The sequence below is a fragment of the Nothobranchius furzeri genome, chromosome 9 (genome assembly GCF_043380555.1).
Source record: "Nothobranchius furzeri strain GRZ-AD chromosome 9, NfurGRZ-RIMD1, whole genome shotgun sequence".
Taxonomy (NCBI): domain Eukaryota; kingdom Metazoa; phylum Chordata; class Actinopteri; order Cyprinodontiformes; family Nothobranchiidae; genus Nothobranchius; species Nothobranchius furzeri.
In genome coordinates this window covers 59,416,988-59,440,676 of record NC_091749.1, presented here as the reverse complement: position 1 = coordinate 59,440,676, position 23,689 = coordinate 59,416,988, and the positions used below count along the sequence as shown (strand labels likewise).

Here is a 23,689-nt window from a genome sequence, read left to right as displayed (position 1 = left end):
AGAAAAAGCTTAATAACTTGAAAAATTTTAAAGATATCAATGCCAAAAGTAATAGCCGGAAAGAGCTTAACGAGCTGAACGTTTTGGTATAAAATAGTTGAAATAGCTCAAAATTTGAAGGAGAAGAAGCGGTTCAAAAAGTGTACGGAAGCAGAATAAGAAGAACTAGAAAAATTGCATTTATTGCACAAATGCTGTTTGAATGCTGGATAGCTGAAACTGTAAGCTGAAGCTGCTGAACAACTGTACTGAAGCTGCTGAACAGCTTAACTGAAGCTGAAACAAAGCAAAACTGTCAAAATGAGCTGAATGTCTTGAAAGATGTAGAAGCAAAAAGCACCAACAAGCAAATAAAGCACAAAAAGTAAGTGAAGAATAGAGAAAAATAATGCTAAATAGCAAAAAAATAAAAAATAAAACTTAAATCTGTGAACATTATTTAAAAATCTGGACAGCTTAAATGTCTAAACACCTGTTATTTCAGTTGGACAAGTTTAACAGTTTAATCTTTACATTTAGCTGAACTGTGAAATTAGCAGTATATGCTAAATTTGGTAACTGATTGCTGAAGTTGTTGAATAGCTGAAGTAAGCTGAAACTAAGCTAAACTGTCAAATGAGCTGAATGTAGTGAAAGATGTGAAAGCAAAAAGCACAAAGAAGCAGAAAAAGCACAAAAAGTAAGTGAAGAATCAAGAAAACTAATCCTAAATAGCAGAAAACTCAAATCTGGGAACACTGTTTAAAAAAATTGGACAGCTAAAATGTCTAAACACCTGTTATTTCAGTAGGACTAGTTTAATAGTTTAACAGTTTAATTTTTACATTTAGCTGAACTGTGAAATTAGCATCATACGCTGAATTCAGAAACTAATTGCTCAAGCTGAAACTAAGCTAAACTGTTAAAATGAGCGGAATGTTTTGAAAGATTTAGAAACAAAAAGCACCAAAATGTAAATAAAGCACAAAAAGTGAAGAACTGACAAAACAATCCTTAACAGCAGAAAACTGAAATCTGAACATTATTTAAAAATCTGGACAGCAAAAATGTCTACACACTTGTTGTTTGAGTAGGACTAGTTTAACAGTTTCATTTTTATATTTAGTTGAACTGTGAAATGAGTAGCATAAGCCAAATTCAGAAACGGATTGCTGAAGCTGCTGAATAGCTGGCGTGAAGCTGAAACTAAGCTAAACTGTCCAAATGAGCTGAATGAATTTAAAGATTTAGAAGCAAAAATCACCAACAAGTGTAATAAAGCTCAGAATATAGGTGAAGAATGGATAAAAAAAATGCTAAACAGCAGAAAACTTTAATCTTTGAACATTTATAAAACTCGAAATTTGAAATGTTAAACAGCTGGCATTTGAATGAGAATAGTTTAACGGGTACATTTTTACAATTGGCTGAAATGTGAATTTAGAAATATTTGCTGATATCTGAAACTGATAGATTAACATATGTTTATATTTGATATGAGATGGATGAATGGTTGGATTAATGAAATAACAGATGGATTGTTGGATGGATGTTAGATGGTTTATTGGATGGATGGATGGATGGATGGATGGATTCCTTAGCCCAAGCCGATCGATTTGATGTCTCACATGCGTAGGTGTATAATTCCATTTAGCCAGAAGATGATTGACCTCTCTCAACCAATCAGGGAGCTGGGAGGGAGCGGGGCACTTTCCCACCTTCTGACAGTCAATCAAATTGAACTTATTTCTAGTTTTAAGTACAAACAGTTCAACAAGATCAAAAACAGGAGTCTGTTAATGCTTCAATATTCTGCTTTTTATATTCATTCCTATGAGAGTTGGTTAAAGTGATTTGTAGTTCCTTAAGTTGCCATGGTAACAGATGACAGGAGTCTGCATTTTCAAAACAATGTACAATGTCACATGACTTTTTTAAACTTTGAATAACATTTCTATATTAAAGTATGTTGATACATTTGTGTCTAAAATGTTGTTGTTAAGCACGTTGCCATGGTAACGCAGAACACAATATCAAGTTAATACAAGACTCCTGGGACCAAGCAGGTTGAATTGATGTACCATCTGTGGGTGCAAATTTCCTTTTAGGCAGAAGACAATTGAAAACTCTCAGCCAATGAGAGAGCAGCGAAGGAGGAGGGGGCGTTTCCTGCCTTCTGACTAGTGTTAAAATGTCAGCTATGCTGCTAGTTTAGTTTTCAATTCAATTCAATTCAAAAATACTTTATTAATCCCAGAGGGAAATTGATTAAGGGTGGGTGGGTGGGAGGGAGGGAGGGTGGGGGGGTGGGTGGGTCGGTCGGTCGGTCGGTCGGTCGGATTGATGGTTGGTTGGATGGATGGATGGATTGATGGTTGGTTGGTTGGATGGATGGATTGATGGTTGGTTGGTTGGTTGGTGGGTGGGTTGGTTGGATGGATGGATGGATGGATGGTTGGTTGGATGGATGGATGGTTGGTTGGATGGATGGATTCCTTAGGCCTAGCCGATCGATTTGATGTCTCACAAGTGTGGGTGTGTAATTCCATTAAGCCAGAAGACGATTGACCTCTCTAAACCAATCAGGGGGCTGGGTGGGAGCGGGGCACTTTCCCACCTTCTGACGGTCAATCAGATTGAACTTGTTTCTAGTTTGAAGTACAGATAGTTCAAAAAGATTTAAAAAAAGGAGTCTGTTATTGGCTCAATATTCAGCTTTTTAATATTAATTCTTGGGTAAAGTGATATGTAGTTCCTTGTGTTGCCATGGTAACAGATAATGCATTTAAAATTGAATACAAGATTCCTGAGACCAAACTGGTCGATTTGATGTGTCATTTGTGTGGGTGCTGGATCCTGATTGGACAGAAAATGGTTGAACACTCTCAACCAATCAGAGAGCAGCACTGTTTTCCCGCCTTTTCCCCCTGGCTGTTGGAGGCCTGCAGCTGTACTCCTGTTAATGAGAGAAGCCTTTAAATCTGTCCTTCAGAAGTGAAATTGGACCTGTCAAACTTCTCATCACCATTCGAAAAGTACTGCACCGATTTGAAAAATTCAAAAAGCGTGAGCGGCAGAAGTCTTTGATGGTCATCGGTGTGTATTTTTATGTGCCTACCATGAATTGTCTAGAAGCTATGACAAGAAAATTTTAGCTGTCTGAAGCCGATCAGAGGAGAACATCTCTGCTCCTTTAACATGGGTTTCAATGAGAGAAAAGCTGGGTCTCTCCTATTTCTGAGGCTTGTAGCGAAAGAACGGTAACACTTACAGATAAAATGAAACCCATTCTGAAAAGCTGATAAAAATTCCTACTTTTGAGTTATAATTTGTTTTGGTAGTCCAAACGGTCTGGGGGTAGTAAAGAGTTGTTCACAGAAGATGTGAAGTTCAAAAGTTAGAGTGCGGAATCTTCAGCTTAGAGTGGGGAGAGAGATTTTTTTAAATTTCAATTTTCTCAAACAAATGAACCGTACAACCACAGTGTTTGGAGTACAGTCATGACTTATAGCTCAAAACGAAGGTATTTTTGTTAGCTGTAAGCCAGTGTGTGTCTCATTTCAATCGGACCTACGGTTCTCTCGGTACAATGCCAGAAATGGAGCAAGGGAGGGTCACTGCTCCTATCTTTCCCCATTATAACTTTTGTGATTTTTTCTGAAAATTTCAAGTCAGACCTCAACTTCTACCTGCGATTTTAGAAAAACCGTAAAAGATATCAAAAAGCCTCTATAATATGTTAAACAGGAAAGTCTTGTGAGTTTGTTAAACTTTGAATGCAGTCTCTAAGTTAAAAGGAACCCTATAGAGTTTGAGGTCAAAAAAGTGATAGGAATTTGCTGAAAATTGACCAATCCCATTCATTTCAATGGGAAAATTTTCGCAGAAAAAGCCTAATAACTCGAAAAATTTTAAAGTTATATATGCCAAAAGTAATAGCCGGAAAGAGCTTAACGAGCTGAACGTTTTGGTATAAAATTGTTGCAATAGCTCAAAATTTGAAGGAGAAGAAGAGGTTCAAAAAGTGTACGGAAGCAGAATAAGAAGAAGAAGCAGAAGAATAAAGAGAAACAGGAAAACAATTGTTTGAATGCTTAACAGCATTCAAACAATAAAGAAAAACAGGAAAACAATAGTTTGAATGCTTAACAGCATTCAAACAATAAATAAATAAATAAATAAATAAATCTAGTTTAGCTATTACATGTTGTTTTCCCGGAATTTGGAAAAACTAAGATTGGGTATTGAGAAAAAATGAAGATAAAAGAGAAGAGAGAGAGAAAAAACAAGGTTCTGAACGTCCGAGGTAATCTAATCAATGAGTGATGGGATTTGTAGTCCGCAGGCGGTAATCTTCACGAGTGCCAAACATCGACATAAATATACCAAAACGTGCAGTTTAAACTTTAAATTAGACATTCCTTCCAATTTACTATAACGCACACTCTGAACGTTATTGGTTTTGTGTTTAAAAGGACAAAGGGTTTAATCGCCATGTGTTTTTAACTCATCGGGAATCTAGTTCATGTAGTCAGCAGACAGCAACAGTAGAGCCCGGAAACGGGGCGGGATCTCCGCTCCCATGATGGCCGTTCAGTCCTTTGGCAGCGTCAGGTACTGCGATACTTGAATTAGTTGGAGTTTGAGGAAGTAAGTGGGGGTAACTTGTGTAGGAACAGGTGTAAAGAAAATGTAGGCCATTCGCTGACATTTCAGACTTATTTTACAGTTGTAACTTTGCTTTCGGCACGATATTTACAAACTTTATGGAGTAGTTTATGCTAGCTAACCGAGCTAACGCCAACGTCTCTGCGTTAACTTCTGTCAACTTTTTCAAGCTGCCACCGACTGACTATCATAATGGAGGAGTGTCTTCGATCGCCCATAATGTCTCGATGAATGTTTCACACTGAGACGTTTGGGATTAACTCGGCTAAGGGCTGAGCTAAACTTTCCTGACAGCTTGCTTTTTGGACTTTTCCCCCCTCCTGGCAGCAGAAAAACACTTGTTAACTTTATGAACATCGACAACAGAACGGAAATAAACAATGTTTTCTGTCAAAGCTACGAAACCAACTTTCAGGAGTTATCTTCCCTCTCTCCAGGTACGTTTATATTGCATCAGAGAAAATGAATAGATCAAATTAACTTGCAGTGCTTTCTATGACTGAAAAGGAACAGAATTACATACCATCAGGACATTTTAAACAATTATTTTAATGACTTAATTAATTAGAAAACATGCTTCAATGAGAAGTTGAGTATTCTTTAATACATTCATGTAATAGACATTTTGATGATGATAAACGGTACACAGTTAATACAACATGTGACTAATAAGCAAACTAGTTGCTTGACAAATGCATTTTTAATTTGTGTTCTTTAAAGCCGCTACAACACTCAGCTTCACTTTTCATTCTGAGGAACTAGATGTAAAACGTGCTTGGTTGTGTTTATTATTATTGTAGCCTTTAGATACTTTTTTTTAACCCAAAATTATATGTAAAAGTCCTCCTGGCTCTTTCACCCACTGGTTACAACTTAGTGAGTAAACAGTTTGATTACAACAGTGAATTTTTTTTATTTTCAATGTCTCTTTTGCTATACTTTCAAAATTTGTGTCTACAATATTGCTTTATATCATTAAATGAATTATTGTTTTATTTCAGGTGGCTAATAAATTTAAGTTAATTTTGTAGCAGATGGTGGGATTTGTCAACCTTTCCATGTTTTGCTTACTGGTGTATTAATCAAAATTGTCAGTGGACAAGTTTGTTTGTGGAGCAATCCAAATGAAAAGCAGCTTGTTTGAGCAAGAATGAAACATTGTTAGGTCATTCGTTTTGGAACATGTTGTGGTTCTAGTGGTTTAAAAAGTGTAACAATAAAATGAAAGTATATAGATTAAAGCTTGAATCTCCGAATCAGTCATTTACGTTAACTCTTAAAGGTGCAGTATGCAGGAATATAGTGAGAAAATCCAAAAAGAGTAATGTTTCAGTCATTTTGGAAGGAAGGTTATACTGAAACACATTTCATATCCAGCTGGCTGTGGGGATTGTCAGTTTTTCTCCCTTCAAAAACAGAGGAAGGAGGGACGTAACGACTTTTTACCATCAGCGAGTGTGGGGTTACCGTGTCTCCTGCGAAGTTGTACTGCAGCGACAATGGTCGACAAAAAGTTGCAGAGTTTAAAGTGGTTGCAGTAACCACATTTTACCAGAGGATGTAATTTTCACTTCATTTTTACATAATGCACCTTTAAAATCCAAATGGCCCAATGTTATTTAGATTGTTGTGATTGGCTTTGGTTTGCTCCAGTGTATGTGTGACACCTTATTGACCAAGCTAATGTCTCATATTTCTTGCTGTATTTTTGTTTTATGAAGGTTTATTTTAATAAATATTCACCAAGCCTCATCATAAGAGGGTGAGGGTCTCGTAGCTGCAGCTGACTCTCAAGTCTGAAAAGCTGGCTACAAGTCTGTTCTTTTAGCAATAGTTTAACCCATAGAAACTACTTTTTGTGCATTTACTGCCTTTTATTGGACACCACAGCAAACACGATAGGTCATTTTCTACCCCTTCGTTATTGGGTCTGTTGATTAACTGTGTCATGGAAAAGCACATTCCTAACTCTGATATCACTTGTTTTTCCTCCTGCTAGACTGATGTGATGAACACTGTTGTCCCACCTATTAAGAAGCTGGAGCCCGTCTTAATTCCAGGTCAGTTTGTTTTATTATTTTAAAAATCTACACTACAACATAACCAAACAACAATGCTTTATTCAATCAAAGCCACACTAGCTATTTGACATAATGACATTCCACAGGACATCATATTAATACCCAGATTAATTACATTATTATCTTATTTTAAAACGATCAAATAATTGTACATAAATGCGTGTTTGAGAACTACCGTAATATATAGACCCATCTTTATTCAGGTTTTCTGTAATTTTACTAAATAAATTAGTTTTAAAAATGGTCTGGATTATAATTCTGCTGTGGAATTTGATGTTAATGTAATTATTGTTATTTATATTTCCAGCTTTTATTTTTTACTTAAAATTGTTAAACAACTACAGATAAATGACGATAGTTTTCTAATGCTTGCAGGATCTACATAACAACTTATGTCACCTGTATTTTGTAGCCATTTTTAATTTTTCCAACAAGAGAAATGTTATGTGCAACTCTTTTTCCCATGTCCACCCCACTGATGGGTACAAATGATTATTTCTACAATAGCAATAAAACCAAATTAAACATTGTTTTAATAAATAAATATAAATGTAAATTCCAGCTAAACTGCTGTGGGACATTAAAGTGGTCAGGCGTGGTCATAAATGCTTTTAAAAAGAGTAATTGGTCCCCTCCACCTACAGGTTTAGTAGGTGGAGGGGACCGCAACAATAGCCTGTTGTTTTCAGGTAAATATAGCTTTTAGATGGTACTTTCCTATGTTTACAGCAATCAGTAATTTATGATATTCCTGTTTAATCCATACTAGGCTGTATTTTTTTCTGAAATATCCTCTTGTGTTTTAAGTAAACAAAATTCTAAATGAACTTTTGAAAAGAGAAGTTTTTTTTCTAGAGTTACTCTTGACATTTTTATTCCAATTCACAGTACCGGAGTAGGTTTCATTCAGCGTGACCATTTTAACAGACCTGTATTGGTTAGCAGTTTCAGAAAGAATGACGTGGAGGTTGCCACTTCCCTGCCTCACATGCAGCCCAACAGGTTTCATGATCAGCTTCTGGTTTGGCATGTCAGACACAAAGCTTTGAAGTGGCTCCACCCTGCTACCCCATTTCTTTAAGCCTGAATCATTTTCACGAGCAAGCATGGAGACAACAATCATGTAGCTCTTCAGTCTTTGCGGCATGTTTAACAACCATTTAGATTTTAAAAAGAAGCCGCTTCTTGAGTGGTGCCTTATCTGTTTGTTACAGAAAATTCATGTTAATGACTTTTTTGTGTGTCCATTTTTCTGTTCCTTAAAATATAAAGAGAAATTAAAACTTGGTATGATAGGGGAAATTTAAACTTTCTGTTCAGACCTGTTGAATTTGTGTTTCGTAAGAAGTGTTGAAGAGGAAGTGTGTGAAGAACGTGTTTACAAAGTGTTGGCCCCTTGTCTGTCTACATCTACAAACAGCGTCCTTGTTAAATGTTTATGTTTATTTATTTGGCAGACGCTTTTATCCAAAGCGACTTACAATTTATAACCTATAGGGCATGTTGTGATAAATGACCCGCACTTGTACAGTGCCTCTCAGAGTAAGGATCCAAAGCGCTTTACACTACAGTGTATCATTCATCCATTCACACACACATTCACACACTGATGGTGATGAGCTACGATGTAGCCACAGCTGCCCTGGGGCTCACTGACAGAGGCGAGGCTGCCGAGCACTGGCGCCACCGGTCCCTCTGACCACCACCATCACTTGTTATACAATTTTCTCTACAATGTAATTCTCATTCCATATTAATAATCTACAGAATTACAGCCCAGGTTCAAACTCGTTCTTTTTTTCCCATCTGATGGATCCTAGGAGAGATTGTGGTTAATGAAGTAAACTTTGTGAGGAAATGCATCAGCACTGAGAGCAGCCAGAATGACCTCTGGGGGAAGCTGATATGCACCAACTTTAAGGTCTCCTTCATTCCTCAAGATGACTCACCCAAGCAGGTATTTATGTGGATTCCTTTGGAGCAGTTACATTATGATTCAGTGTCATTTTTAGTTTGTAATTATTGCAGGAATAATAATACTTACATTAATGTGCAGTTTTAAGAAGTATTGGTTCACACGTAACCTTATTTGTACCTTAAGTGGATCGGGCAAAGAGGAAGGAAAACTCCCTTGTTGGCGGTCACACAAGAAGTGAGAGGACCAACGTCACTTCCATCTGTGTGACAGATTTTTGGCATGAAACAAAATGAAACTTGACTGTGGCTCAGTTTGAATAACATAAAGTAACACTTTTTCATGCAGTTTTTATTTGTTGTTAATTTGAAAAACGCTGTATTTAGATGTTTTTTTTTTTTTTTGTCTTTTTATAGAAATCTCAGCTGTCTCACGTGCTGCTCGGAGAGCATGACATCCCTCTGACCTGTCTGGAGCAGGTCGTAACAGGTACATCTGATTAACTATTTGTAAAGGTACCAAACTTTTTATTTTGTTATTTTCTTTGTTTGAGATTGAAGGATTTAGAATCTGGATATAGTCCAGAGTTTCATGTCAAATCATTAGCATCCTAGCTAAATAAAATGACATACATAATGAAGTTAGAGGTCTTTGTCTGCTTCCCGTTACTCTTTGAGAGGTGACTGGTGTTTTGTTTTTCCAGTCAGAGATCTGATGGCGTGCAATGCCACAGAGAAGTCAGTGTTTGGTGACAGCTCAGACTGGATTAGTTTTCTTTACCCATCACTGATGCTATTTGCTGACACAGCAAAAGCAGACATCCAGAACACGATCAGCTGTGTTACAATGATGGAACAGCAGTTTTTGTTTTGCTCTGTTTGTTTTGGACCGGTTAAACATGGAGTACGCTACATCAGAGTTCTGATGGTCACACAAAATGAACTAACCCCGATAGTCCTCTATAGGCCTAAAGGTGTTTTGAGCACTCGTTTAATCAATACATTTGCAGGGGTCTCTAGTAGGAAATGCCTTCTAAGTCATGCTCGTGGTATGGACGACACAGGTGCACCGTTTCCAGAAATTTAAAGTGAGCCACATCACAGTTGACCTTAAGAGAGCAGGGTTTTGAGATCATCTTTGGACATCTCAGGTCTTATTGGATAACAGCAACACCACTCTACCTCTGACTCAGTTTGCTCTGCAATGTTTCTGTTTCCTCTCCACAAATTGCTTTGTGGTGGAGTTGCTAAAGCTAACAGTTAGCTTCTACTAGGTGAGAAATTCTCTGCTGTTTCATGAATGCTAGAACCTAAAGCCTTCCCCGTCTTGAGTCAAGATGGGTGAGTTCATGAATGTTATGTGACAGGGTGACGTAGATCTGTCAGACTTTTCAAATCCCAGAGTTTCACCGTCTATTTTCCATCAGAAGCTAATGCAGGAGATAGGTGTAGGAGACTATTTTCATGCTCAGACTGCATGAAAAACTCAGTGACCGATTATAATCAGAAATAATTATGTAAAAATGTTTTTTCAGTGTTCCACACAGTTAACTGATGTAACATCACGAAATGGCCTGATTTTGAGATCCCACAGGTCAAGATCTACAGCCAGGTGAACTTAACCTGGCAATGACACAACCTACAATGTTTTCCCCTCAGAGGAGTCTGGATGTCTACACTTAGTCCCTTTAAAATTTAAATATTTGTTTGCTTATGTTTCTAAACATGAAATTTAGCCTTGTACCATAGAATTTTTTCTTTAGACTATTTTTTGTGCATTTTCAGTAAATATTCAAATGTGATCATAACAGAAACTGTTATTAATACTTGTTACAGGTGTGAATCATTTGATATGCCGTGGTTTGTTGTGTGAAGTCAAATTTTCTGTTTTTTATCTTCTTTTTTTTTTTATTTAAAGTAAATGATACGAAGGGAAAGAAGAAGGTATTGGGCTCCAACCAGAAACTGAAGTTCAACCCCACAGAGCTCCTCTTGTACTGCAAAGACTGGCGAATCATACGGTACTGCTTTGATGAGGCGGGGCCTGAGAGCGCCAAAAAAGTGAGTTACTAAGCTGTTCACACTGCTTCTTGTTTCAGTAACAAGATCGCTTTAAAGATACTTAGACTTGAGTTGCAGTTGATTATAAAGTTGGCCTACTTTACATGACAGCTGATGAGTTCATGAAAAGAAGTAACGATCTTTGGACACGCTCGGATTATAAAAGCCGAGTGAGAGTTGAGCTTGAAAGTGAAATCAAAAGTATCTGGATTGTTAGATATTCAGGCTCAACTCTAGGCAAGAGTTTTCAAACAGATGTGATTTATTTCAAATCGTATAAATGAACCAAAACAGTTTTCCTCCTTTCCAAATACCATACCAGCCAAGAAATCCTTTACTCAGATTTTAGACTTTTTGTCTGTTTCTCTTAATCATTTATTCCTAGGGTAGAATTTTGGAGTGCTTTATGTGCAGTTGAGGTAGTCTGTGTGATGTTAATATCATTTCATTTCCTATGGACAGCTGCGTCACATTCCATTTGAATGGAAATGAGTAATTGTTCAGGAAGTGTGGTCTTTAACCAAACAACCGAGGGGACATCAGGAACAAAGCTTTAGTCCCAGTTGTTGGACCAACTGGCTGTGTGACTCACACCTTCTTTCCACTGGATGTGAAAGTGGCGCCAAACAGCTGCGAAACGTACTATGCGGTAATTAGTCTCCGTTATAGTGGACGACTTCCTTTCCACCAACAGCCAAGTGTGATATTTTGGATGCGTCCCTGAAGCAAAGGGGCACTATGATTACGTTTTGAGTCAATTTTTTTTTTACGCGCATTACTTCCAAAACACAGCAAAGGCCCAATCCCAGTACTCGCACTGCGCCCTGCGGTCTTCAGCAAAGTGCGCTTGGAGAAAGTGCGCAGTAGGGTTCGAGTGCATAGTACACAAGTGTGCAAATAATTGAGACAGGGAGCATTGCGTCATCGATCGCAACGCATGCCAGGATGCTGGTCGCTGTGAAGCTTTTTTCAAAAACTTTAATTAACAACTTTAAAACAAACAACAAAGCAATTACCTCATACATCAGGAAGAATCCGTGCGTTTTGAGCGTTATCCGTTTTTTCGTAATCCGTTGTCGAATTGTGATCGGCAGAAGCTTTTCAGGTTCACGCATCACTTTTTTTTACAGCAGCGGCCCAAAACGATCTCCTAACACCTGGATTTTCTGCTTCCTGATCACGTGACTTGTGACGTATGCAGATGAAGATCGGCTTTAGAGCTGGGATTTTTGTTCTTGTGGTGCGGGGGCTCGTTCCGATGCCCACACAGTAAAAAAATGCAATTGACGACTTTAGTCGTCATTGGCAGGTAATGAGTTAAAAATGAAACTACTGTAATTATGTTGTACCCAAAAATGACATTAAACATCGGAATTTTGTTTATTATATTTTATAGGGCACTAAAATAAATTGTACTAATTCACTTTTATGAGTTTATGGAAGGACAATATGTATGTAATTACAGTAAAAGTGAATTTAGTTCCCTTTTTTATTTAAATCATGGAATCTTTAGACCTATCATGGCTCATGCAGTTATGGTAACTTACAGACACACGCACACACTCTTCCCCCCCCCCCCCCCCCCTCTCTCTCTCTCTCTCTCTCTCTCTCTCTCTCTCTCTCAAACACTTTTTGGGTGTGCATTATGCTGTTTGTCACTATGTTTATTCAGAATAGTACAACAGAACTATTTGTTTATATAAAATTACTTTTCCTCATATTGCAGGTTTGCCTTGCTATTGCCCACTATTCCCATCCAGCTGATCTTCAGCTGTTGTTTGGCTTTGAGTATCAAGGATTACGATACCGTGAATGTAAAGGTATTTTAGTTACTTGACACTTAAATTACCCAATAGACTCCAGTTTATCTGTATTGTGAAAGGAGTTGCCAGAAGAATATATTCTTTAGCTAATTCTCCATATTCTCCTGCATTATGAAAAATAAGTCCATGTTTCTGTTTTTCCAGGGAAGCAGGTAAATGGTTCCTATTCCAGAGGGGGCTTACAGACCCCCCTTTTTGATCGCCCATCTGACTGGGATCGGGAAATAAAGAGAACCAATGCCTCTGAGTGGAGGGTTTGCTCCATAAATGAGCATTATGCTGTTTCATCGAGGTTAGAAGACCATGTTTCTGTGTTTAAATGGCATATTTGTCTACTGGCACGGGTCTTAGATGCACCACACATTTTATTATTAATATACTGGTTTTACGTCTTATATTATAAGGTACTGGTCACAAACAACAAAGAATCTTTCATAGTTTTCCAGTTCAGAACAATAGTTTGTTGAATGGAAAACATTGAAATTATAAATTATATAATACAGTTTTAGTTCTAAGTGGTTGTCAGCTAAACTTTTTCTTCTCAAACTTGTGGCATTAAGTCGTTCTCTTGTAGCATCATAAAAAAAACAATTGTCACAGACATGTTTGAGAATAGATCAAACATTGTTATCTGCTCTTGGTGTTGCTTTATTTCTGTGAAGTTGCATTTTACTCTTACTTTATACCCGTTTCTCTCTCTTGTTAGTCTCCCAGAGCACATTGTGGTCCCAGTTTCTCTGGCTGATCAAGATCTAAAGCAGTTCTCGGCATTGTTCACCGACGGACGTATCCCCGTGAGTAAGCTCTCGCATCTCCATTAAGAGTTGTTATGGTCAGGGTTCCAATACCTGTTTTCATCTAGTTCACTGATTACCTCTTTATTACTAATCATTAATTTATTTGTGTGATCTTCCTCGTAGATGTGGTGCTGGAATCACCCCAATGGGAGTGCTCTCGTCCGCATGACTGTTGTAACTGAGCAGCTGGTTCAGAAGAAATTTGATCAAAGGTAAATAAAGTCAATAATGATTCAGAACATGTCTGTTAATGTGGCGTTGCACAGTGGATCAGTGATTCGCACTTCTGCCTTCTAGCAACAAGGTCCCAGGTTCGAATCATGGCCTGGTCTCCGGCGTGGGTTCTCCGGCTTCCTCCCACAGTCCAAAATTATGACTGTCAGATTAATTGGCCTCTCTAGATAGTCCTTAGGGGTGTGTGTGTGTGTGTGTGTGTGTGTGTGTGTGTGTGTGTGTGTGTGTGTGTGTGTGTGTGTGTGTGTGTGTGTGTGTGTGTGTGTGTGTGTGTGTGTGTGTGTGTGTGTGTGTGTGTGTGTGTGTGTGTGTGTGTGTGTGTGTGTGTGTGTGTGTGTGTGTGTGTGTGTGTGTGTGTGTGTGTTTGTCTGTCTGTCTGTCTGTCTTGTGTGTCTGTGTTGCCCTGCAATGGATGAGCATTCTGTCTGGGGTAGGGTTGTCACGATACTAAAATTTCAAACTCGATTAGATACTTGAAAAAATACTCGGTACTCGATTTCGATACTATTTAAAAACACCAATTTATTGAACAAGTTTATTCAAAAAATAACATTCCTCAATTTATATTGCAAAAATTAAATGTTAAGAATTAAGTGTGTAAAGTGCTTAAACCTTTCAAGTATCAGCATTTTTTAAAACGTGCATACAAAAACTGGCGAAAGTTAACACTTTAAATCATGAATTGTCTCACTATATATACACTATTTGCAGAGTGATGTTTTGCTGCTTAAACTCTGTTTAAGGTGCATTTTTGTCATAAGTTGTAATGCCATATGTTTTGTTCTGTACTTTTGAACAACTCTGTTGGTCAATAAAGGGAGAAAACGAATTTCTCCACAGTAGGACAAAGGTACATCTACCAGTAATCTTAATAAAAACAGATTGGCGCACGGCAGTGACGTCATTAAAAGCGCCGGTTAGATTAGCCGCGGCTAGTCTGTTCACGCCTAGAAATCCCAGACTCGCTCCAAACGAACAGGGGAAATCATGTTAATGATTCCTAACAAAACCTTTCGACATTGAGATGTTTTGGTGCAGATAATGTCTTATTTCGAGGCTGCACCGTGGGTGCCCGTCCGCACCGGTTATATGGATATACACTGATGGCGATTCGCCGATGGATCTAAATACCCCGGGGAATCCAAGTAGCACCAAAGTTGTCAGCGTGAGTAAACAAACGTACTGCATGCTAGAAATAAAGTCCGGGTTGCAATAAACGGGAGTTTTCCTTTAAGCACATAAGCGTGAATATACAACTACGTGTCGGACTTGGTATGCTAATTAAGTTGGGCTGTGAAGCGCCTCCCAAATTCTCTGTTTATGTTTTTGTTTATTTATTTGGCAGACAAAACTTGGATCGGAGACAACTCGCATGGGAAATTGCAATGTAGCCATGCAGCGTTTTCTTCTTCTGTTTGTCTGGGAGGCGGAGGCTGCTTTACGGCACCTGGCTGTCGTGCGTGTCAGTGTACTTGAAGAAGGCTGTGTATAATAGTCCATAATATCGATACCACAGGGATGGAATATCTGATTTAGATACCACTTTTAGCATCGATTTATATCTAGTTATCGATTTTTTTGACAACACTAGTCTGGGGTTTACCCCGCCTGTTTGCCCATTGACTCCTGGAGATAGGCACCAGCCCCCCCGCGACCCTGCGTGGACAAGCGTGTTCAGATAATGGATGGATGGATGGATGGATGGATGGAAGGTTAATTGGTCTTTTAAAATAATTTCAAGGTGTGAATGTGGGGTTGTATTTAGTGGTTTGATTCCCCAATCCAACCCCTTAATGCTAAGTGTCAATCAAGGAGGCATTGGGTCCCGTTTTTAAGTCTTTGGTGTGACCCAGCCATGGATTTGAACCCACGATCTCCCAGTCTCAGGATGGACACTTGTATCACTAAGCCACTGAGCTGGTACTAAGAACTTAAGAGCCCTTAATTGAACAGTTTTCTTAATTTTTTTTGTGTTCCAGAATCTTGTCTGCCATCGCTAAAAGTCACCCACAAAGTGAAGATGTCATGAGGTCAGATCTGGATAAAACGTTGCCAAATATCCAGGAAATCCAGGCGGCCTTTCTTAAACTCAAGCAGTTGTGTGTCTTGGGTAAGCTTCTTTAAAGTGGGTTGGTGAAGCTCTTGAATCCATGTGATGTATAATAGGTTGTGCATTTAATTTCCAATTAAAATCTGTATGTTTAGTAGGGACCAACCAATCAATCGGCCCCGTTCTTGAGTTTTTATTTTTTTCAAGATCGATGATCGGCCAAAAACTGCAAACGCAGACCGCTAGTTGGCAGCAGCGTGCAATGGGTTTTGTTTCCACCATTGAAATGTAAATCCCTCTGTTATGGTTCAGATACCTCACATTAAAAATGTTAAATATAAGTTTGGACTGTTTATTGAATTTTCCTACAATAAATTCAGTCTAAAAAAATCGATAATAACGTCTGTCTGAATGTATATCGTGATACATTGTATCGTCTCCCCGTATCGTATCACTAAAATGTCACCAATACACATCCCTACTAAACATGCTCATTTATTTTTGAGAACATTATCTCATATCCAGTTGAAACTGGTATTGTGTCATGAGTATTCATATTGGTTTTCTCAATAAAAGTAAATTAAAACATTGATGTAATCTGCTTTTAAGACAAAATCGGTATCAGCCAGTCAGGTTTTTCTCAAGATCGGTGATCGGCGAGAAACTGCAATCGGTGCATCCCTAATGTTTTCTCAGTTTTGTACCATGACTGCTTTGGTTGTGCAGATCCCTTTGAGGAGACAGAAGAGAGATGGCTTACCACCCTTGAAAACACACGGTGGCTGGAATATGTCAGGTGTGTAAACAAGCTGGCAGCTCCTTCTAGCACCTTGTAGCTTTTGTTTATTTTTATATTTATACTGCGTAGTATTTAGTTTTGTATCTCTGTTTATGGGATAGTCTGATGTTTTGGGCCACATTACCAATAACCATAACCTTACTAAGCTGAAATGCTGTTTTAATCGTAAACAAGAGCATGTTGCAGTGACTGGGATATTGTGGAAATCCATAGTTAGTTTGAAATAGGAAGAGGAGTCCACTTCTAATAGTTTCTTTGTTGGTTTGTTTGAACAAAAAGTTTCTAACGAACAAATACAGTCATCCAAACAGCATCAATTATGTTCCAGCCAGGCCTCACATCATCGTTAACTGCATCATTTATTTATTTAAAAGGATATTTTGCAACTTTTTCATATTTTTAAATAAATTTCTTGAGCCAGTATGTGCTTTGCAGGGTTAATGAAAGGCCACCCAGACCCTATCGCCCCCTGTGGCCAAAATATTCCACTTGCAACTTCAGAGTTGCCGATCCTGTCTGTTGAGAGAAATATTGAGCTGACATACCCGGTGCTGCAGACTGCTTCCAACACGTTTCCTGTAGAGGCCGACAGATATTTCGGCCAGCTGATATACTCAATTTTTTCTATATCAGCCATCGGTCGAAATTATTTTTAAAAGCCTATTTAAAAAATAATTGGTGCCTTTTTCATTGTTTACACCTAAGGGAATATTCCACCTCTAAGTAAAATTTTGTCTGTTAGATTTCAGAGTTGGATAAGTGAGAAAAAGGATTTTTTTTAACTTACAAGCTCAGTCATTCTCCTGATCTGGAAGCAGTAACTTTTGCTGTAACTTAGCATAAAACAATGTAAGTAAAAGGAAGGTTCTATGCTAGAACATTCCATACACAATTTTACTTCGGAGTGGAATATCCCTTTAAGTTTGGTGTTTAATGTTTGCACTATTTTTTATGTATAGTTTAGATTTAATATTTTACTACAATGTGGTAGTGTGCTTCACTTTGTGATTTTTAAAATGTTTTTACTTGAAGATTCTACCTCGACCAGCCACTATTTTGCACCATTATTCTGGGAACTGTTTGATTTTCTTTATTTTTAACACTTAAGGAAAAAAAAATCTGTTTTATTTTCTATTTTAATATTTTCTGAAACGATTTGCACATTGTTAATGTTTTGAGCTTGTTTATTTGAAGTTCAATAAATATTACGAGATTTATTAACTTTTTAAATTAATATTGCACACAGTGTGTGTTAAGTTGTCTTCCACAATCAATGTGCTGCTAAAACTTATATATCAGCCTTAATAATTTTCTTTAGATATCGGCTATCAGCAACAAAATGATTTAAAAATCGGTATCAGCGTTGGCCTTAAAAAAACATATCGGTCAGCCTCTAGTTTCCTGCATGTTTTTGGATCATGAACACAGCTGATTTGTTTAATTTAGAGATGAATCACTCTTGTAGGCACTAATGAAGGCTGAGGAGACAGTTCAGCTGTTTAAAGTGTTAAAAAGATTAACACACAGCAAGTTCTACAAACGGGCACTAGGGGGTGCTACAAGAAAGCCAAAACCACCTATTTCCCCTTTAATGTTAATATTTTTTCTTCAAAACCATCATAAATATGTAGTTTTAGCTGTAGCTTTTGTAAGAAATAATGACTGTTTTCCTTATGATTATAATATGAATTATTACTATTGGGTTGTGCCTTTTAAAAGTAGGTAAAAATGTCCTTAAATGTAAGAGTTTTAATAGTTATGGTCAAATTTATATTTATTTGTATTTACATTTTTGTAAGTGGACTTTTAAATTTGGCTTCATAAAGAGACTTGATGACGTTTCTGTAAATGTAAAGCTCAGTTTATGAGAGGAGGTGATTATATTTTCAGTTTTGTTCTTTTTTGTCATTCAAGGATGTTTTTAAGGCACTCTGCAGAAATGGTCTATTACTTGGATGGAAAGAATGCTTCTGTCATCCTCCATGGTACATTTCTCACACCATTCTTTAACCTTCACACATTAACTTTTGATTTGTGATGTTACAGTTGAGTATAAAGTAAAAATGCCTTCTGTAACAGTCTTTCTTTATGCTTCCCTTCTTTTGATCTTGCACAGAGGAAGAAGACCGAGACCTGAGCTGCGTCGTGTCCTCGTTGGTGCAGCTCATGTTGGACCCGTACTACCGCAGCCTGATTGGCTTTCAGACTTTGGTGCAGAAGGAGTGGGTGATGGCTGGCCATCGCTTCTTGGACAGATGCAACCACCTGAAGAAGAATGACAATAAGGAGGTGAGCCTTTATTTTAGAATATTCCTGTCATGGAGGAGATGAAGCATCATGACGTCTGAATCCTTCTTGTTTGTTCTGTTTCAGTCACCTCTGTTCACGTTGTTCCTGGACTGCGCATGGCAGATAATGAACCAGTACCCACTTGCGTTTGAGTTCACAGAGGTCTATCTGGCTGTGCTGAACGACAGCATGTGGACGCCGCTCTTCAGCACTTTCCTTTTCAACTCTCCCAAACACCGTACTCAGATCTTAATGGTGAGAAACCAGATATGTGGATAATTCTTCATCCATGTGAATGAGAATAGCAGTGCAAACGTTTTAAAAACGATTATTAACGCAACTATAATTTCCTGTTTCGTACATTTTATACATTTAAAAACCAAAATAATAAGAATCTTGCTTCTGCGCTACAGGACTTTGCAAAGAATAAAGCCATTGCTGTAACCGAAGACCTGAGTGCGTTCTTCCCTCCAGTTTGGGAGTGGTCTCAACAGTTCTCCAGAGAAGATCAAGCCCTCTTCAACAACCCCTTGTTTGTTGGTCGAGTTCAGAAAGGAGAAATGAAAACCTTCAGACGGACCAAGGTTTGTACTCTACTTGTCTCGTCTCAAACTTTATGTATATAACACCTTACAGACACATACATGCCACCAAAGTGCTTCACAGACACAGGTAAAAAAAATAAAAACACATAAAATCCACTAAAAATGAATGAAACACAACCAAATAAAACATTAAAAATGAGACTAAAAGAGCAGCACAGTCAATAACTCACCAGATTTGAAAGCCAGTTCATAAAAATGGGTCTTCAGCTTTGACTTAAAAACTGCTACAGAAGAGGACTGCCGAATCTGTCATGGAAGCTCATCTCATAGTTTTGCAGCTGCAACTGAAAAGGCTCTGTCACCCCACATCTTCAGCCGTGACCGGGGTACCAAGAGCAAGGACAGGTCTTCTGAACGGAGTGTCCGAGAGGGAACCGACAAGTACAGTGTGTCTGCCAGATATGCTGGAGCCAAACCATTTAGAGCTTTAAAAAACAGTAAAAGAACTTTAAAACAAATCCTAAAAGAGACAGGTACCAAAATGTAGAGCTGCCAATATGGGCATAGCATGATCAAACTTTCGTTTGCCCTCCAAAAAATCTCCCAGCAGCATTCTGGACAAGTTGCAAACGAGCTAAGGCACCATGACTCACTCTGAACAGGATGGAGTTGCAATAGTCCAGGCGTGACGTTATGAACGCATGCACAACGGTTTCAAGATCCCGTCGGGATAAAAAGGGTTTAACCTTAGCCAAGCGTCTTAAATGGTGGTGTGGCCCCTAAAACAGAAGTCTTTGTCTATCTTCACTCCTAACAACATACCGGTAGTCCTGCAAGTGGGGGGTTAATTCACCACAGTCCACCATGGAGGTATCCGTGTGACGACTGGGACCAAAGAGCACGGCTTCTGTCTTCCCTTCATTGAGGGGCAGGAAATTTTGTTGTTTGAAGTTTTCCTCACTGCTCCACAGAGCTTAATTTGGAGTGCTGATGGTGGTACTACACAAGTTTTTTCATTCGGTCGTCATGGAGAGTAAAGTGAGTTTTACTGCAAGGAATCAAATTTAGTTTCTTCAGCCTCTTGTTTCTGTTACTTATTCTGAAGTCTTTCTCAAAATCCTGTTGTAAAATGGACATATTGAAACCTGAATCTATAAACATGTGTTTTTTTTGGTCTGAATATAAAAGATTAGATTAGTAAATACATTTTGATTAGTTTAGAACAAATAATTACAAATAACTTTGCTCTTAGAGCTTGTTGAGATCAGGGCTAACCAGAGTCAACCACCTTTAGAGGTTGGTACAAATTTAAGGTGTAATCCACTTCAAAAAGACCTCATGATGGCGGCATTATGACCAATCAGAATGCTTTACACTGAGATGCTGATGAGAGGATGGTGAGCTCCATGTGTCTTCTATCAGAACCTTTTTTTGTAGTTCTCTTCCTGAACTGGTGAGTCGTAGTAGATGCTAAAAGAATTATACCGAACCTAGATTTAACATCAGTGCTATTGGCAGCGGAGCGGAGCAGGAACACCACAGAAACTCCCAAGTTTGTGCCTAATGTAGCTAACCACATAGTCATTACATTGATGTCTACAAGCAACAGTCTCTATCCTCACATGCTGTCATTGTTCACCTACTCTGCATCAACAAATAGACCAAACATCGACTCCAAAGGAGGTCGTTTTAACATACATTGTCATTTCTCCTACATGCTTTAGATAATATAACCACGTCTCACATGCTGGACCCTGAAGGAGACTCGGGGAGTACCACTCACACAGAAAAAAATATTTCAGAATTGGATTTTTTTTTGGAACTGAGGGCGCCAGGAGCTTTGGTGCCTTGTTCTTTTTATGCATAATAGGGGTTTTGTTTTTCCTCCAACAGAAAACCTACAGTTACTCAGTGCGAGGAGCTGCCACATTGCAGCAGAATGGACAAAAGACCAGAGAGGACACTTCATACCTGCGATTGTCTCTAAACTCGGAGCTAAAGTCAGATTTCTCACCAGTGAAAGACGAAAGCCCTACAGAGCGCTACTTCAGGGACTGGTTCTCCCGACCTGTTGACCTGCGAGGCCTTCTGATTCCAGTTCTCCTGCCCACACACGTGGTTCTGTGGAAGCTCTTCTTTCTCCGCTGGGTTCCTGAAATCTGCATTCCCAGAGGAGGCTTTGCCACAGCTTACCACTTGCTCTCTGACCTGGCTGATCAGATTGAGATGCTGCAGATGCAGGTCAGGCAGTACAAAGGACCCACTCCAGGGAGCAGGCCACTTCCAAGTCCAAGTGGACCCCCTTCAGACCAAAAGAAGATGCATTTCAAAGCGGATTCTCCAGACGACACACCTGTGCATCCGGATTTCTTTACCTCTTCCTTTCCTTACAATCCCGTGGGTAACCTGTGTTGGCGGAGTGTGCAAGGAACTCCCATTAGCAAGTTCCTGAACGGGGCGAAGACCTGGCTCTCGACGGAGACTCTGGCTAACGACACTTTGTGAAGATGTTGGATTTCTTACGTTTATTTAAGCTCACCTGTTTCCTAAATTCCTACGGAAAGCTAATAAACTTCTAACAGCTTGTTTGAACTGTTGATTTAAAATGCTTTAAGTGCTGAAATCTGGCACTGTTACTGCTGCTTCCAAATCTGAGGTAATTCTTAATTTCACATGTTACTTTAATCACATCTGATTTACTGAGCAGTGAATTGTTGCAGTGATGTTTTGACCAGTTTGAAATCAAATGTTTCAAATTAGGAATTTCCTCATTTAGCAGCAGCAGTGATGTTATTCACGAAGAACTGGTTTAAACCAACTTTTTCTGTTTAGTATTTTCCCTAAAGGGCAACAAAAAAACTAAACGCTGACACAGACTGCGTGGTTACTGCCTCTGATCTTTTAGACCTGTGGGGTTTTACTAGTGCCCTGACGTCTGTGGGTGTTTTGTAATAAGTTGTAAATGGTGTGGTGTCAGGGTCTAACTTTTCTAGATGAACTGGTTTGTATTGCACCGTAAACGGAAGTGGAGCGCTCTGTGGTGGATATTTCCTGTTCTGGTTGAAGGAGTTTCCATAAACCGCTGTAGAGGCCTTCTGGTAAGGCACCGAGGAGAAAGCGCTCACATGAACAGCAGCTGATGGATTAGATATTTGACCCAAAGCAGGCTCTTGAATCATATTTCAGGAAGCACTTTATCGGTAATGTGGATGCAAAATGTCATAAATGCACAATTTCTGTCATTTTATTATGTCAGAATTATAAGGATTTAAGTGAATGGAGTTTGTTGTGGTTGAGGATTGAAACGTTAGCTGCTTACACTGTTTAACTTCTATGGTTCTTTTGAATATTCTCCATTTAAGATTACGGTGAAAAAAAAACTAACTTTTCTCTCAGGCAGAATAAAAGTGAGCTTCAAAGATGTTTCTACTAAAGCTAATAAGGGCAGTTTATCTGTGGATAATCAAAAGTACCATTCTGTCTAGGATTCCAGCTGAGGAAGGGACTAGGGACACAGCCTTAAAAACCAGTGATGAACTATAACTAATTTATTTGGTTTTAAGCTGTTTGTAAAACTTTATACGAGAACATGTTCCAAAAATACACAGCTAACTTTCTAATTGTTTGGCAATAACCTGTTCAGGTGTGTATGTTTTAGCGCAAACTTGCTTTCACAAATGCTATTAATTGCACATTTTACCCAAAATATAGGATAGATTGTTTTTAAGGCAGTTGTTGAACATAATTTTGGCAAATACTGTAAATGTGTGAAATCTTTTCATTTAATAATTTAGATTAATGGTACAAAATGTTTTTGATTTATTCCTCGTGTTTTTTTTAGATATATTTATATGCTGTGGTTTTCGTCCCCTCGTATTTACGTTATGGCACTCTGCTGTAGTTGTATGATAGCTGTGCCTCCTCTGTGGCACAGTTTGATTTGGATGATCAGCAGATGTATTTATTCAATTATGCATATTTTCTCTGAGACGGATGCACTTCCTACTGCTCATCCTCTGTGCCTTTTTTGGGAAGATTGACTATTTTCTAACTTTGATCTATATCTGATGACTTTTTAAAAATAGTTCTCTAGTAACATTTGAAGGGGACTGCACTGAATCTTGCTAACAGAACATGTATAGAAGTCACAAAGCAAATAAGTTTTGAAAAAAAATATTTTGGATTTTATTGAGAACTTGACTATGAAAATAAAATCTTATATAACCAAGAATGTTGTCTCAGATTGAAACAGCTGTTATAAAAGCATCCTCTGCACAACAGTGGCAACAAGGTTTGATTTATATTTCGGGGGGGGGGGGGGGGGGGTAATGAAATATTGTGACATTGAAAAATAAGTCACAATTAACCTAAACTTGGTGCTTGATGTCCTTGAAAACTGAATTTGTATATATTGAATTTGGATTTCACAACACTACTCGACAAACAAAA

General features: G+C 38.4%; 1 protein-coding gene across 1 annotated transcript; it reads left to right on the top strand.

Moving 5' to 3' along the window:
- The first annotated feature begins 4,813 nt into the window (after window positions 1-4,813).
- Window positions 4,814-21,832, top strand: mtmr10 (myotubularin related protein 10). Its single transcript, XM_070555004.1, has 16 exons — window positions 4,814-5,084; window positions 6,647-6,707; window positions 8,549-8,685; window positions 9,060-9,132; window positions 10,561-10,703; window positions 12,430-12,523; window positions 12,671-12,818; window positions 13,233-13,320; window positions 13,447-13,535; window positions 15,537-15,667; window positions 16,334-16,403; window positions 18,321-18,391; window positions 18,523-18,695; window positions 18,780-18,950; window positions 19,109-19,279; window positions 21,134-21,832. The coding sequence occupies exons 1-16, from the start codon at window positions 5,028-5,030 to the stop codon at window positions 21,743-21,745; spliced, it is 2,289 nt and encodes a 762-aa protein (XP_070411105.1). The 5' UTR covers window positions 4,814-5,027; the 3' UTR covers window positions 21,746-21,832.
- The last annotated feature ends 1,857 nt before the right edge of the window (window positions 21,833-23,689 follow it).

Bases quoted from the DNA above. Each gene is read 5' to 3' on its own strand.
- mtmr10 (XM_070555004.1), top strand. From the start codon at position 5,028: ATGTTTTCTGTCAAAGCTACGAAACCAACTTTCAGGAGTTATCTTCCC. The intron at 12,819-13,232 runs GTTAGAAGACCA...CTCTCTTGTTAG, and splicing joins CATTATGCTGTTTCATCGAG to TCTCCCAGAGCACATTGTGG. The intron at 19,280-21,133 runs GTTTGTACTCTA...TTCCTCCAACAG, and splicing joins AAACCTTCAGACGGACCAAG to AAAACCTACAGTTACTCAGT.